This window comes from Panulirus ornatus, chromosome 53, assembly GCF_036320965.1.
Source record: "Panulirus ornatus isolate Po-2019 chromosome 53, ASM3632096v1, whole genome shotgun sequence".
NCBI classification, from domain to species: Eukaryota; Metazoa; Arthropoda; class Malacostraca; order Decapoda; family Palinuridae; genus Panulirus; species Panulirus ornatus.
The window spans coordinates 8,103,238-8,118,517 of record NC_092276.1 but is presented as its reverse complement, the minus strand read 5'-3'; the positions used below and the strand labels follow the sequence as shown (position 1 = coordinate 8,118,517).

At 41.4% G+C, this 15,280-nt stretch overlaps 1 protein-coding gene across 4 annotated transcripts in view; it reads right to left on the bottom strand.

Annotated features, from left to right (window-relative positions):
* The window catches only part of LOC139765216 (proton myo-inositol cotransporter-like), a 64,267-nt gene continuing 48,987 nt past the window's right edge, over nt 1-15,280 (bottom strand). For all 4 annotated transcript variants that reach the window (XM_071692528.1, XM_071692529.1, XM_071692527.1 and 1 more), the window contains exons 12-13: nt 2,856-3,008; nt 1-666 (exon numbers count right to left, since the gene is read on the bottom strand). In XM_071692528.1, the coding sequence (XP_071548629.1) occupies nt 506-666; nt 2,856-3,008 (314 nt within the window). In that variant the 3' untranslated portion in view covers nt 1-505. The remainder of the gene's footprint in view (nt 667-2,855; nt 3,009-15,280) is intronic.

Genomic DNA, 15,280 nt, shown 5'->3' with positions numbered 1-15,280 from the left:
TTTCACTATATCAAGTTTTATTTCATATCAAACACATTTCACTGACTAATTATATAATTCCAATTAAATAATCTATAATAATACAACCAAATACCACAATTAAAACAATATATCAAAATTAAAAGCTTTCGTTCCCTTTCAACAAAAGCTTGTATAATAATATCACATACCGCACAGTCTGGCTCCATAATAATGGGAAAGTTATAGGCTTATCTCAGTAATCCCTTCACAATCTGGTTTCATAATAATGAGCAAGTTACAAGTTGATCACAGTAATCTAACTGGAAAGGTTATCAAAATAAATTCTGTTATACGATAAACAATTATGTACTGGAGAGTGCTTGGCATCATAGAAAGACTAGTAAATATAATGGATCCTAAGAGACTTTAACACAATCAACCTTGCTTTCCTGAGAGTGGAGAAATGTAACAAAATATCACAAAGACTAGCTTTTTACCCTTCAAGGATATCTTACACATTGAAAATGATATGTAGTGCACAACCCTATCTTGTCTCTGCATGTCGCTGTCTCCTAAATCTGTTCAAGAGAGGACCAGAAAACAAAGTTTCTATATCCTCTAAGGATACACCTCTAGTTTCAGGCAATAGGAAGAAGAACAACAAAAAGCCCAGTCCTGCCAGGATCATGTAGAAGTAGAACACACCTGAAAAGAAAAGCACATCAGACCATGTCACAGTGTAAAACATTCATATGTTTATTTGGCTGCTGACCCAATTCACTAAATTCAATGTCTCATTTATAGTATTTTTTTCAACTAATGGTACTCTTTCAAACTTTTCTATTAAAAAAATCATATATCAAACGTTTAATCAGATTCACAAGTGACATTATACATTTTGTGAAACTCATGAATAAACCTGCTGATATGTTTTCACTTCTTACGTTCCTCCAAGTTCTAACAAGTTATCTACCTATCATACATTTTCTTTTCTTTTATTAATTCTTTTATGGATGGGGTTGTTAGGGATGTAAATGCATGAGTTTTGGAGAGAGGGGTGAGTATGCAGTCTGTTGGGGATGAGAAGGCCTGGAAAAAGAGTCGGTTGTTGTTTGCAGATGATACAGCATTGGGGACTGATTCGAGTGAGAAGCTGCTTAAGTTGGTGACTGAGTTTGGAAAAGTGTGTGAAAGGAGAAAGTTGAGAGTAAATGTGAATAAGAGCAAGGATAATAGGTTCAGAAGGGTTGAGGTACAAGTTAATTGGGATGTAAGTTTAAATGGAGAAAAACTGGAGAAAAAGAAGTGTTTTAGGTATCACTGAGTGGTCTCAGCTGTGAGTGGAACCATGGAAGCAGAAGTGAGTCACAGAGTGGGGGAGGAGGCAAAGGCTCTGGGAGTGATGAAGACTGTGTGAAAAGAGAGAACATTATCTCAGAGGGCAAAAATGGGTATGTGTGAAGGAATAGTAGTTCTAAAAATATTATATGGTTGCAAGGTATGGGCTATAGATTGGGTTGTAAGGAGGGTGGATGTGTTGGAAAAGAAATGTGTGGTGTGAGGTGGTTTGATCGAGTAAGTAATGAAAGGGTAAGAGATGTATGGTAATAAAAAGAGTAGCTGAGAGAGCAAAAAAGGGTGCTTTGAAATGGTTTGGACATGTGGAGAGAATGAGTGAGGAAAGATTGACAGAGGATTTATATGTCAGAGGAGGAGGGAATAAGGAGAAGCAAGAGACCAAATTGGAGGTGGTGGGATGGAGTGAAAAAGATTTCAAGTGATCAGGGCCTGAACATACAGGAGGGTGAGAGGTGTGCAAGGAATAGAGTGAATTGGAATGATGTGGTAAATCGGGGTCAATGTGCTGTAAGAGGACTGAACCAGGGCATATGAAAATCTGGGGTAAACCATGGAAAGGTGTTTGGGGCCTGGATATGGATAGGGGAGCTGTGGTTTTGGTGCATTACACATGACAGCTAGAGACTGAGTGTGAACAAATGTAGCCTTTTTTATCAGTTTTCCTGGCGCTTCCTTGCTGAAGCGTTTTCTTTTCTTCTTTTTAAAAGCACTGCCGTTTCCTGTTGGGTAGGGTGGTGCCAGGAATGGGTCGTTCTTCATCTTTTCCTAGCGCTACCTCGGTAATGCAGGAAACGGCGATCAAGTATAATAACAATAATTTCTTTATCTAACCGTAACTACATAATTATTTTGAAATTTGGATTTAATCTAATGGTGATTTTATCCTTCATCTACAGTACTTTAAAGAACTGACTTTTTTCTACTAAAAACATAGTTGACTTTATCCTTGCATACCCTTCCAACCTTTTTTCCCTTGCCTATAATTATTAATTCCCTATTTGCATCATATATCAACTTTACTTCCCCAGCCTTAGGGTAATTGGTCCTTCCATGTAAAGGACTTTTAAGGGTGTGTTCCTAAAGTTATATAGTCAAAAATCTTTTGATTTCAGGTCTATGAATGTTAAAATAAATATGGTGTTCTTTACCATGTTTACTGATATTTACAATGATAACCTGTATGGTAATAAAAAACTGCTGAAACAATTCTAATACTTTACCATCATCTTTGCATATAAACTGACAATAACGTAATAAACTGTAGCATATAAACACCTATTTCTAAGAACAATGCAGCAACTGTTGACCTCATAAGGTGTAAGAATCATGAAAATTATTTGCAATGAAGAACTTGGCTTATTCATTAACTGCTTGCGGTATATGTTGAGGAGGCCAAACCTTTTGTGAAGCTAAAAATAATCTTTAGAAGAGCAAAGGTAACCAACAGAGGTATTCAAGTACAGTTTAAGCTTTCGTTATAAATGCAATAGATGAGAAGTCCTTGATGTAATTACAAGATGTACTGCCATACTTACCATGTTTAAGGAAAACTTCTGCGAGGGTAAGAAAAGTGAGAGACACAAGAAGATTGGATGCCCAGTTGACAGCAGAAGTCAGACTATTGCAGGTTGATCGTGCCCACCCTGGATAGATCTCACTGTTGATAGTCCATGGCATTGGTCCCATGCCTGTTCATACGAGACCAGATGTTAAGAATGATCACATAAAGTTGTGTGTATGGAATGTTTAAAGCAAGCAAACCCAGTGGACCCTAAGAGAAGGCCTATATGGTATAGCTAAACAGATGGATGAATATAGAACCCAATGTACAAGTTTCAAAAAAAGATTGATTCTGAAGAACATTCATTTATTATTCATCATACTTTGTCGCTGTCTCCTACGTCAGCAAGGTAGCACAAGGCAACAGACGAAAGAATGGCCAAACCCACCCACATACACATGTATATACATAAACGCCCATACACGCACATATACATATCACTGCTTTTAACACTGGAATCTGATCTTTAATCCACTTCAAGCAATCATAAGTGCTCTCAACCCCTACTCCAGTGTGACTGAGGTAAATCAAAATTTGAAGTTCAAATTTTTGCAGAATAACCATAAGAAAATATAAAATACACCTTGACAGCTATGAAATAATGAAAAGCAAATAATGCACCCTAAATGCAGAAAAACTGACACAAACTCAACCCAGGTGACTGAGGTACCTGGCAGAATTGCCCATTTATAAACAAATCACTATGTCTATAGGGTCAAGGTGGCCCATACACTAATGGAAAATAAAACATACCTAAACACTGCAAAGACAAGCTAAAAACTACTTATTATGTAGCCAGTCTCAGGTGATGGTGGTGGGGGCGAGCGGGCACTTAAGAAATAAATCTCTAGACACCACCCATAAAGTTTCAAGGCCATTGTCACTCTCTCCAACACTTATTATAAGATTTGTTAATTCAAGAATGATCATCTGATACCATCTTTACACCACAAGATGTATAAAATTATAAAATTTGAGTGACAAAGCACAGGTGGTTATTTCAGCTTGCACATTATGAGTGAGTGTTATTCTTTTTATGAGTAAATGGTAACTTATGGTGACCATGGTAAACCTAATGGGACACTTAAAAGTGCAAAGTTAAACCTATGAAAATCTGGTCCCTCATCATGTCAGCAAACCCATGTAAGCCATGTCCCACATACAAAGGGTTAAAAGAGCAATGTCAAATATTTTGTAAATTATAACCCAAAGTAATAATCAAACACATAGCCATTTGTTTTTAATAACTTCATACTTTAGTCTAAAATTACAAAAAAGATGAAATTCAAGTTGAATGATGGAAAGACTATATCTGGGTACACTGATTCATTACTTTACTGACTATTCTTACCTCATGACATCTTGCAATAACAGAATCATATTCATATTCATTTACTCATTATACTTTGTCGCTGTCTCCCGCGTTTGTGAGATAGCGCAAGGAAACAGACGAAAGAATGGCCCAACCCACCCACATATACATGTATATACATACACGTCTACACACTCACATATACATACCTATACATTTCAACATATACATACATACACAGACATACACATATATACACATGTATATAATTCATAATTGCTGCCTTTTTTCATTCCCGTCGCCACCCCGCCACACATGAAATGACAACCCCCTCCCCCTGCATGCGTGCGGGGTAGCACTAGGAAAAGACAACAAAGGCCACATTCATTCACACTGCGTCTCTAGCTGTCATGTATAATGCATCGAAACCACGGCTCCCTTTCCACATTCAGGCCCCACAAAACTTTCCATGGTTTACCCCAGACACTTCACATGCCCTGGTTCAATCCAATGACAGCACGTCGACCCTGGTATATCACATCATTCCAATTTACTCTATTCCCTGCATGCCTTTCACCATGCCTTTCACCCTCTTGCATATTCAGGCCCCAATCGCTCAAAATCTTTTTCACTCCATCCCACTTCTTGTTCCCTCCACCTCAGATACATATATCCTCTTTGTCAATCTTTCCTCACTCATTCTCTCCATGTGACCAAACCATTTCAAAACACCCTCTTCTGCTCTTTCAATCACACTCTATTTATCATCACATATCTCTCTTACACTTTCATTACTTACTCGATCAAACCACCTCACACCACATATTGTCCTCAAACATCTCATTTCCAACACTTCCACCCTCTTCCGCACATCTCTATATATAGCCCACGCCTCGCAACCATATAACATTGTTGGAACCACTATTCCTTCAAACATACCCATTTATGCTTTCTGAGATAATGTTCTCACCTTCCACACATTTTTCAACGTGACTCACTTCCACTTCCAGGGTTCCATCCACTGCCAAATCCATTCCCAGATACCTAAAACACTTCACTTCCTCCAGAATCACATCGTACATATATTTTCTTTTACTTATTTCATTATACTAGAGTGTCGTTTTCACACAACAGCAAGGTAACGCCAACAAACAGTCGAAGAAAGATCGATTCACTTATATACACACATATATACATACATGCACATACACATACATATACAAACAGTTGAAGAAAGATCCATCCACTCATATACACACATATATATACAAATATATGTATATATGGTTGCGAGGCGTGGGCTATGGATAGAGTTGTGGAGAGGAGGGTGGATGTGCTGAAAATGAGATGTCTGAGGACAATATGTGGTGTGAGGTGGTTTGATCGAGTAAGTAATAACAGGGTAAGAGAGATGTGTGGTAATAAAAAAAGTGTGGTTGAGAGAGCAGAAGGTGTTTTGAAATGGTTTGGTCACATGGAGAGAGTGAGTGAGGAAAGATTGACCAAGAGGATATATGTGTCAGAGGTGGAGGGAACGAGAAGTGGGAGACCAAATTGGAGGTGGACAGATGGAGTGAAAAAGATTTTGAGTGATCGGGGCCTGAACATGCAGGAGGGTGAAAGGCGGGCAAGAAATAGAGTGAATTGGATCAATGTGGTATACCGGGGTCGACGTGCTGTCAATGGATTGAATCAGGGCATTGAGGTGTCTGGGGTAAACCACGGAAAGTTCTGTGGGGCCTGGATGTGGAAAGGGAGCTGTGGTTTTGGGCATTATTGCATGACAGCTAGAGACTGAGTGTGAACAAATGGGGCCTTTGTTGTCTTTTCCTAGTGCTACCTCGCACACATGAGGGGGGAGGGGGATGTTATTCCATGTGTGGTGAGGTGGCGATGGAAGTGAATAAAGGCAGACAGTGTGAATTGTGTGCATGTGTATATATGTATGTGTCTGTGTGTGTAAATATATGTGTACATTGAGATGTATGGGTATGTATATTTGCGTGTGGACGTGTATGTATACACATGTGTATGGGGGTGGGTTGGGCCATTTCTTACGTCTGTTTCCTTGCGCTACCTCGCAAACGCAGGAGACAGCGACAAAGCAAAATAAATAAATAAATATATATATATTGGAAAGGATCACAATTTTGCGCGTGATCAAGATATTCCTATGAGTCCACGGGGAAAATGAAACACGAAAAGTTCCCAAGTGCACTTTCATGTAATAATCACATCATCAGGGGAGACACAAGAGAGAAATATAACGGTCAGTTGATATACATCGAAGAGACGAAGCTAGGACGCCATTTGGTAAACGTGATTGTCCAAAACAATCACGTTTACCAAATGGCGTCCTAGCTTCACCCCCTCCCCCGCATGTGCGTGAGGTAGCGCTAGGAAAAGACAACAAAGGCCACATTCGTTCACACTCAGTTTCTAGCTGTCATGTATAATGCACTAAAACCACAGCTCCCTTTCCACATCTAGGCCCCATAGAACTTTTCATGGTTTACTCAAGATGCTTCACATGTCATGGTTCAATCCATTGACAGCACGTCGACCCCGGTATACCACATCGTTCCAATTCCCTCTATTCCTTGCACGCCTTTCACCCTCCTGCATGTTCAGGCCTCGATCGCTCAAAATCTTTTTCACTCCATCTTTCCACCTCCAATTTGGTCTCGCACTTCTCCTCATTCCCTCCACCTCTGACACATATATCCTCTTTGTCAACCTTTCCTCACTCATTCTCTCCATGTGACCAAACCATTTCAATACACCCTCTTCTGCTCTCTCAACCATACTCTTTTTATTACCACACATCTCTCTTACCCTTACATTACTTTCTTGATCAAACCACCTCACACCACATATTGTCCTCAGACATCTCATTTCCAGCACATCCACCCTCCTCAGCACAACTCCATCTAAAGACCATGCCTCACAAACATATAACATTGTTGGAACCAATATTCCTTCAAACATACCCATTTTTGCTTTCCAAGATAATGTTCTCGACTTCCACACATTTTCCAATGCTCCCAAAACTTTCGCCCCCTCTCCCACTCTATGATCCACTTCTGCTTCCATGGTTCCATCCACTGCCAAATCCACTCCCAGATATCTAAAACATTTCACTTCCTCCAGTTTTTCTCCATTCGATCTTACCTCCCAATTTACATGTCCCTCAACCCTACTGTACCTTATCACCTAGCTCTTATTCACATTTACTCTCAGCTTTCTTCTTTCACACACTTTACCAAACTCAGTCACCAGCTTCTGCAGTTTCACACACGAATCAGCCACCAGAGCTGTATTATCAGCGAACATCAACTGACTTACTTCCCAAGCTCTCTCATCCACAACAGACTGCATACTTGCCCCTCTTTCCAAAACTCTTGCATTCACCTCCCTTACAACCCCATCCACAAACATATTAAACAACCATGGAGACATCATGCACCCCTGTCGCAAACCAACATTCACTGAGAACAAATCACTTTCCTCTCTCCCTACACGTACACATGCCTTACATCCTCAATAAAAACTTTTCACTGCTTCTAACAACTTGCCTCCCACACCATATATTCTTAATAACTTCCACAGAGCTTCTTCAAAGTAAACACCTGATCCACACATCCTCTACCCCTTCTGGAACCACACTACTCTTCCCCAATCTGATGCTCCTTACATGCCTTCACTCTCTCAATCAATACCCTCCCATACAATTTCCCAGGAATACTAAACAAACTTATACCTCTGTAATTTGAGCATTCACTTTTATCCCCTTTGCCTTTGTACAATAGAACGAAAGAAATGGCCCAACCCACCCCCATACACATGTATATACATACGTCCACACACGCAAATATACATACCAACACAGCTTTCCATGGTTTACCCCAGACGCTTCACATGCCCTGATTCAACCCACTGACAGCACGTCAACCCCGGTATACCACTTCGATCCAAGTCACTCTATTCCTTGCCCTCCTTTCACCCTCCTGCATGTTCAGGCCACGATCACACAAAATCTTTTTCACTCATCTTTCCACCTCCAATTTGGTCTCCCACTTCTCCTCGTTCCCTCCACCTCCGACACATATATCCTCTTGGTCAATCTTTCCTCACTCATTCTCTCCATGTGTCCAAACCATTTCAAAACACCCTCTTCTGCTCTCTCAACCACGCTCTTTTTATTTCCACACATCTCTCTTACCCTTACATTACTTACTCGATCAAACCACCTCACACCACACATTGTCCTCAAACATCTCATTTACAGCACATCCATCCTCCTGCGCACAACTCTATCCATAGCCCACGCCTCGCAACAATACAACATTGTTGGAACCACTATTCCTTCAAACATACCCATTTTTGCTTTCCGAGATAATGTTCTCGACTTCCACACATTCTTCAAGGCTCCCAGAATTTTCGCCCCCTCCCCCACCCTATGATCCACTTCCGCTTCCATGGTTCCATCCGCTGCCAGATCCACTCCCAGATATCTAAAACACTACTTCCTCCAGTTTTTCTCCATTCAAACTTACCTCCCAATTGCCTTGACCCTCAACCCTACTGTACCTAATAACCTTGCTCTTATTCACATTTACTCTTAACTTTCTTCTTTCACACACTTTACCAAACTCAGTCACCAGCTTCTGCAGTTTCTCACATGAATCAGCCACCAGCGCTGTATCATCAGCGAACAACAACTGACTCACTTCCCAAGCTCTCTCATCCCCAACAGACTTCATACTTGCCCCTCTTTCCAAAACTCTTGCATTCACCTCCCTAACAACCCCATCCATAAACAAATTAAACAACCATGGAGACATCACACACCCCTGCTGCAAACCTACATTCACTGAGAACCAATCACTTTCCTCTCTTCCTACACGTACACATGCCTTTCATCCTCGATAAAAACTTTTCACTGCTTCTAACAACTTGCCTCCCACACCATATATTCTTAATACTTTCCACAGAGCATCTCTATCAACTCTATCATATGCCTTCTCCAGATCCACAAATGCTACATACAAATCCATTTGCTTTTCTAAGTATTTCTCACATACATTCTTCAAAGCAAACACCTGATCCACACATCCTCTACCACTTCTGAAACCACACTGCTCTTCCCCAATCTGATGCTCTGTACATGCCTTCACTAGGAATACTCAACAAACTTATACCTCTGTCATTTGAGCACTCACTCTTATCCCCTTTGCCTTTGTACAATGGCACTATGCATGCATTCCGCCAATCCTCAGGCACCTCACCATGAGTCATACATACATTAAATAATATATATATATATATATATATATATATATATATATATATATATATATATATTGCGAGGTAGTGCAAGGAAACAGACGAAAGAAATGGCCCAACCCACCCCCATACACATGTATATACATACACGTCCACACACGCAAATATACATACCAACACAGCTTTCAATGGTTTACCCCAGACGCTTCACATGCCCTGATTCAATCCATTGACAGCACGTCAACCCCGGTATACCACATCGATCCAATTCACTCCATTCCTTGCCCTCCTTTCACCCTCCTGCATGTTCAGGCACCGATCACACAAAATCTTTTTCACTCCATCTTTCCACCTCCAATTTGGTCTCCCACTTCTCGTTCCCTCCACCTCCGACATATATATCCTCTTGGTCAATCTTTCCTCACTCATTCATTCCATGTGCCCAAACCATTTCAAAACACCCTCTTCTGCTCTCTCAACCACACTCTTTTTATTTCCACACATCTCTCTTACCCTTACGTTACTTACTCGATCAAACCACTCACACAACACATTGTCCTCAAACATCTCATTTCCAGCACATCCACCCTCCTCTGCACAACTCTATCCATAGCCCACGCCTCGCAACCATACAACATTGTTGGAACCACTATTCCTTCAAACATACCCATTTTTGCTTTCCGAGATAATGTTCTCGACTTCCACACATTCTTCAAGGCTCCCAGAATTTTCGCCCCCTCCCCCACCCTATGATCCACTTCCGCTTCCATGGTTCCATCCGCTGCCAGATCCACTCCCAGATATCTAAAACACTACTTCCTCCAGTTTTTCTCCATTCAAACTTACCTCCCAATTGCCTTGACCCTCAACCCTACTGTACCTAATAACCTTGCTCTTATTCACATTTACTCTTAACTTTCTTCTTTCACACACTTTACCAAACTCAGTCACCAGCTTCTGCAGTTTCTCACATGAATCAGCCACCAGCGCTGTATCATCAGCGAACAACAACTGACTCACTTCCCAAGCTCTCTCATCCCAAACAGACTTCATACTTGCCCCTCTTTCCAAAACTCTTGCATTCACCTCCCTAACAACCCCATCCATAAACAAATTAAACAACCATGGAGACATCACACACCCCTGCTGCAAACCTACATTCACTGAGAACCAATCACTTTCCTCTCTTCCTACACGTACACATGCCTTTCATCCTCGATAAAAACTTTTCACTGCTTCTAACAACTTGCCTCCCACACCATATATTCTTAATACTTTCCACAGAGCATCTCTATCAACTCTATCATATGCCTTCTCCAGATCCACAAATGCTACATACAAATCCATTTGCTTTTCTAAGTATTTCTCACATACATTCTTCAAAGCAAACACCTGATCCACACATCCTCTACCACTTCTGAAACCACACTGCTCTTCCCCAATCTGATGCTCTGTACATGCCTTCACCCTCTCAATCAATACCCTCCCATATAATTTACTAGGAATACTCAACAAACTTATACCTCTGTAATTTGAGCACTCACTCTTATCCCCTTTGCCTTTGTACAATGGCACTATGCATGCATTCCGCCAATCCTCAGGCACCTCACCATGAGTCATACATACATTAAATAATATATATATATATATATATATATATATATATATATTGCGAGGTAGTGCAAGGAAACAGACGAAAGAAATGGCCCAACCCACCCCCATACACATGTATATACATACACGTCCACACACGCAAATATACATACCAACACAGCTTTCAATGGTTTACCCCAGACGCTTCACATGCCCTGATTCAATCCATTGACAGCACGTCAACCCCGGTATACCACATCGATCCAATTCACTCCATTCCTTGCCCTCCTTTCACCCTCCCGCATGTTCAGGCACCGATCACACAAAATCTTTTTCACTCCATCTTTCCACCTCCAATTTGGTCTCCCACTTCTCGTTCCCTCCACCTCCGACATATATATCCTCTTGGTCAATCTTTCCTCACTCATTCATTCCATGTGCCCAAACCATTTCAAAACACCCTCTTCTGCTCTCTCAACCACACTCTTTTTATTTCCACACATCTCTCTTACCCTTACGTTACTTACTCGATCAAACCACTCACACAACACATTGTCCTCAAACATCTCATTTCCAGCACATCCACCCTCCTCTGCACAACTCTATCCATAGCCCACGCCTCGCAACCATACAACATTGTTGGAACCACTATTCCTTCAAACATACCCATTTTTGCTTTCCGAGATAATGTTCTCGACTTCCACACATTCTTCAAGGCTCCCAGGATTTTCGCCCCCTCCCCCACCCTATGATCCACTTCCGCTTCCATGGTTCCATCCGCTGCCAGATCCACTCCCAGATATCTAAAACACTTTACTTCCTCCAGTTTTTCTCCATTCAAACTTACCTCCCAATTGACTTGACCCTCAACCCTACTGTACCTAATAACCTTGCTCTTATTCACATTTACTCTTAACTTTCTTCTTTCACACACTTTACCAAACTCAGTCACCAGCTTCTGCAGTTTCTCACATGAATCAGCCACCAGCGCTGTATCATCAGCGAACAACAACTGACTCACTTCCCAAGCTCTCTCATCCACAACATATATATATTTATTATTTTTTTATTATACTTTGTCGCTGTCTCCCGCGTTTGCGAGGTAGCGCAAGGAAACAGACGAAAGAAATGGCCCAACCCCCCCCATACACATGTATATACATACGTCCACACACGCAAATATACATACCTACACAGCTTTCCATGGTTTACCCCAGACGCTTTACATGCCTTGATTCAATCCACTGACAGCACGTCAACCCCGGTATACCACATCGCTCCAATTCACTCTATTCCTTGCCCTCCTTTCACCCTCCTGCATGTTCAGGCCCCGATCACACAAAATCTTTTTCACTCCATCTTTCCACCTCCAATTTGGTCTCCCTCTTCTCCTCGTTCTCTCCACCTCCGACACATATATCCTCTTGGTCAATCTTTCCTCACTCATTCTCTCCATGTGCCCAAACCACTTCAAAACACCCTCTTCTGCTCTCTCAACCACGCTCTTTTTATTTCCACACATATCTCTTACCCTTACATTACTCATTCGATCAAACCACCTCACACCACACATTGTCCTCAAACATCTCATTTCCAGCACATCCATCCTCCTGCGCACAACTCTATCCACAGCCCACGCCTCGCAACCATACAACATTGTTGGAACCACTATTCCTTCAAACATACCCATTTCTGCTTTCCGAGATAATGTTCTCGACTTCCACACATTCTTCAAGGCCCCCAGAATTTTCGCCCCCTCCCCCACCCTATGATCCACTTCCGCTTCCATGGTTCCATCCGCTGCCAGATCCACTCCCAGATATCTAAAACACTTCATTTCCTCCAGTTTTTCTCCATTCAAACTCACCTCCCAATTGACTTGACCCTCAACCCTACTGTACCTAATAACCTTGCTCTTATTCACATTTACTCTTAACTTTCTTCTTCCACACACTTTACCAAACTCAGTCACCAGCTTCTGCAGTTTCTCACATGAATCAGCCACCAGCGCTGTATCATATATATATATATATATATATATATATATGTAAATGGAAATGGTGAAGAGCTTGTAGATTTGTGTGCTGAAAGAGGACTGGTGATTGGAATACCTGGTTTAAGAAGACAGATATACATAAGTATACATATGTTAGTAGGAGAGATGGTCATACAGCATTACTGGATTATGTGTTAATTGATAGGCACCTGAAAGAGAGACTTTTGGATGTTAATGTGCTGAGAGGGGCAACTGGAGGGATGTCTGATCATTATCTTGTGGAGGTGAAGGTAAAGATTGGTAAAGGTTTTCAGAAAAGAAGAGAGAATGTTGGGGTGAAGAGAGTGGTGAAAGTAAGTGAGCTTGGAAAGGAGACTTGTGTGAGGAAGTACCAGGAGAGATTGAGCACAGAATGGAAAAAGGTGAGAGCAAATGATGTAAGGGGAGTGTGGGAGGAATGGGATGTATTTAGGGAAGCAGTGATGGCTTGCGCAGAAGATGCTTGTGGCATGAGAAAGGTGGGAAGTGGGCAGATTATAAAGGGTAGTGAGTGGTGAGATGAAGAAGTAAGATTGTTTGTGAAAGACAAGAGAGAGGCATTGGGACACTTTTTGCAGTGAAGTAGTGCGAATGACTGGGAAATGTATAAAAGAAAGAGGCAGGAGGTCAATATAAAGGTGCAAGAGGTGAAAAAGAGGGCAAATGAGAGTTGGGGTGAGAGAGTATCATAAAATTTTATGGAGAATAAAAAGATGTTTTGGAAGGAGGTTAATAAAAAGTGTAAGAAAAGAGAACAAATGGGATCATTAGTGAAGGGGGGTAATGGGAAGGTAATAACAAGTAATAGTGAAGTGAGGAAATGGAGTGAGTATTTTGAAGGTTTGCTGAATGTGTTTGATAGAGTGGCAGATATAGAGTGTTTTGGTTGAGTGGTGTGCAAAATGAGAGGGTCAGGGAGAATGGTTTGGTAAACAGAGAAGAGGTAGTGAAAGCTTTTCGGTAGATGAAAGCCGGCAAGGCAGCGGGTTTGGATGGCATTGCAGTGGAATTTATTGAAAAAGGGGAGTGACTGTGTTGCTGACTGGTTGGTAAGATATTCAATGTATGTATGGATCATGGTGAAGTGCCTGAGGATTGGCAGAATGCATGCATAGTGCCATTGCACAAAGGCAAAGAGGATAAAGGCAATTGCTCAAATTACAGAGGTATAAGTTTGTTGAGTATTCCTGGGAAATTATATGGGAGTGTATTGATTGAAAGGGTAAAGGCATGTATGGAGCATCAGATTGGGGAAGAGCAGTGTGGTTTCAGAAGTGGTATAGGATGTGTGGATCAGGTGCCTGCTTTGAAGAATGTATGTGAGAAATACTTAGAAAAACAAGATGGATTTGTATGTAGCATTTATAGATCTGGAGAAGGCATATGATAGAGTTGATAGAGATGCTTTATGGAAGGTATTAAGAGTATATGGTGTGGGAGGTAAGTAGCTAGAAGCAGTAAAAAGTTTTTATGAGGGATGTATGGCGTGTGTACGAGAAGGAAGAGAGGAAAGTGATTGGTTCACAGAGAATGTTGGTATATGGCAGGGGTGCATGATGTCTAATTGGTTCTTTAATTTGTTTATGGATGGGGTTGTTAGGGAGGTGAATGCAAGAGTTTTGGAGAGCGGGGCAAGTATGCAGTCTGTTGTGGATGAGAGGGCTTGGGAAGTGAGTCGGTTGTTGTTCGCTGATGATACAGTGTTGGTGGCTGATTCGGGTGAGAAACTGCAGAAGTTGGTGACTGAGTTTGGTAAAGTGTTTGAAAGAGGAAAGCTGAAAGTAAATGTGAATAAGAGCAAGGTAATTAGGTTCGGTAGTGATGAAGGACAAGTAAACTGGGAGGTAAGTTTGGATGGAGAAAAACTGGAGAAAATGGAGTGTTTTAGATATCTGGGAGAGGATTTGGCAGAAGATGGAACCATGGAAGCAGAAGTGAGTCACAGGGTGGGGGAGGGGGCAAAGGTACTGGGAGCGTTTAAGAATGTGTGGAAGGCAAGAATATTATTTCGGAGAGCAAAAATGGGTATGTTTGAAGGACTACTGATTCCAGCAATATGTAAGTTTCATAGTTGTGAGGCATGGGCTATAGATAAGGTTGCATGGAAAAGAATGGATGTGTTGGAAATGAGATGTTTTAGAATGATATGTGGTATGAGGTGGTTTGATCGAGT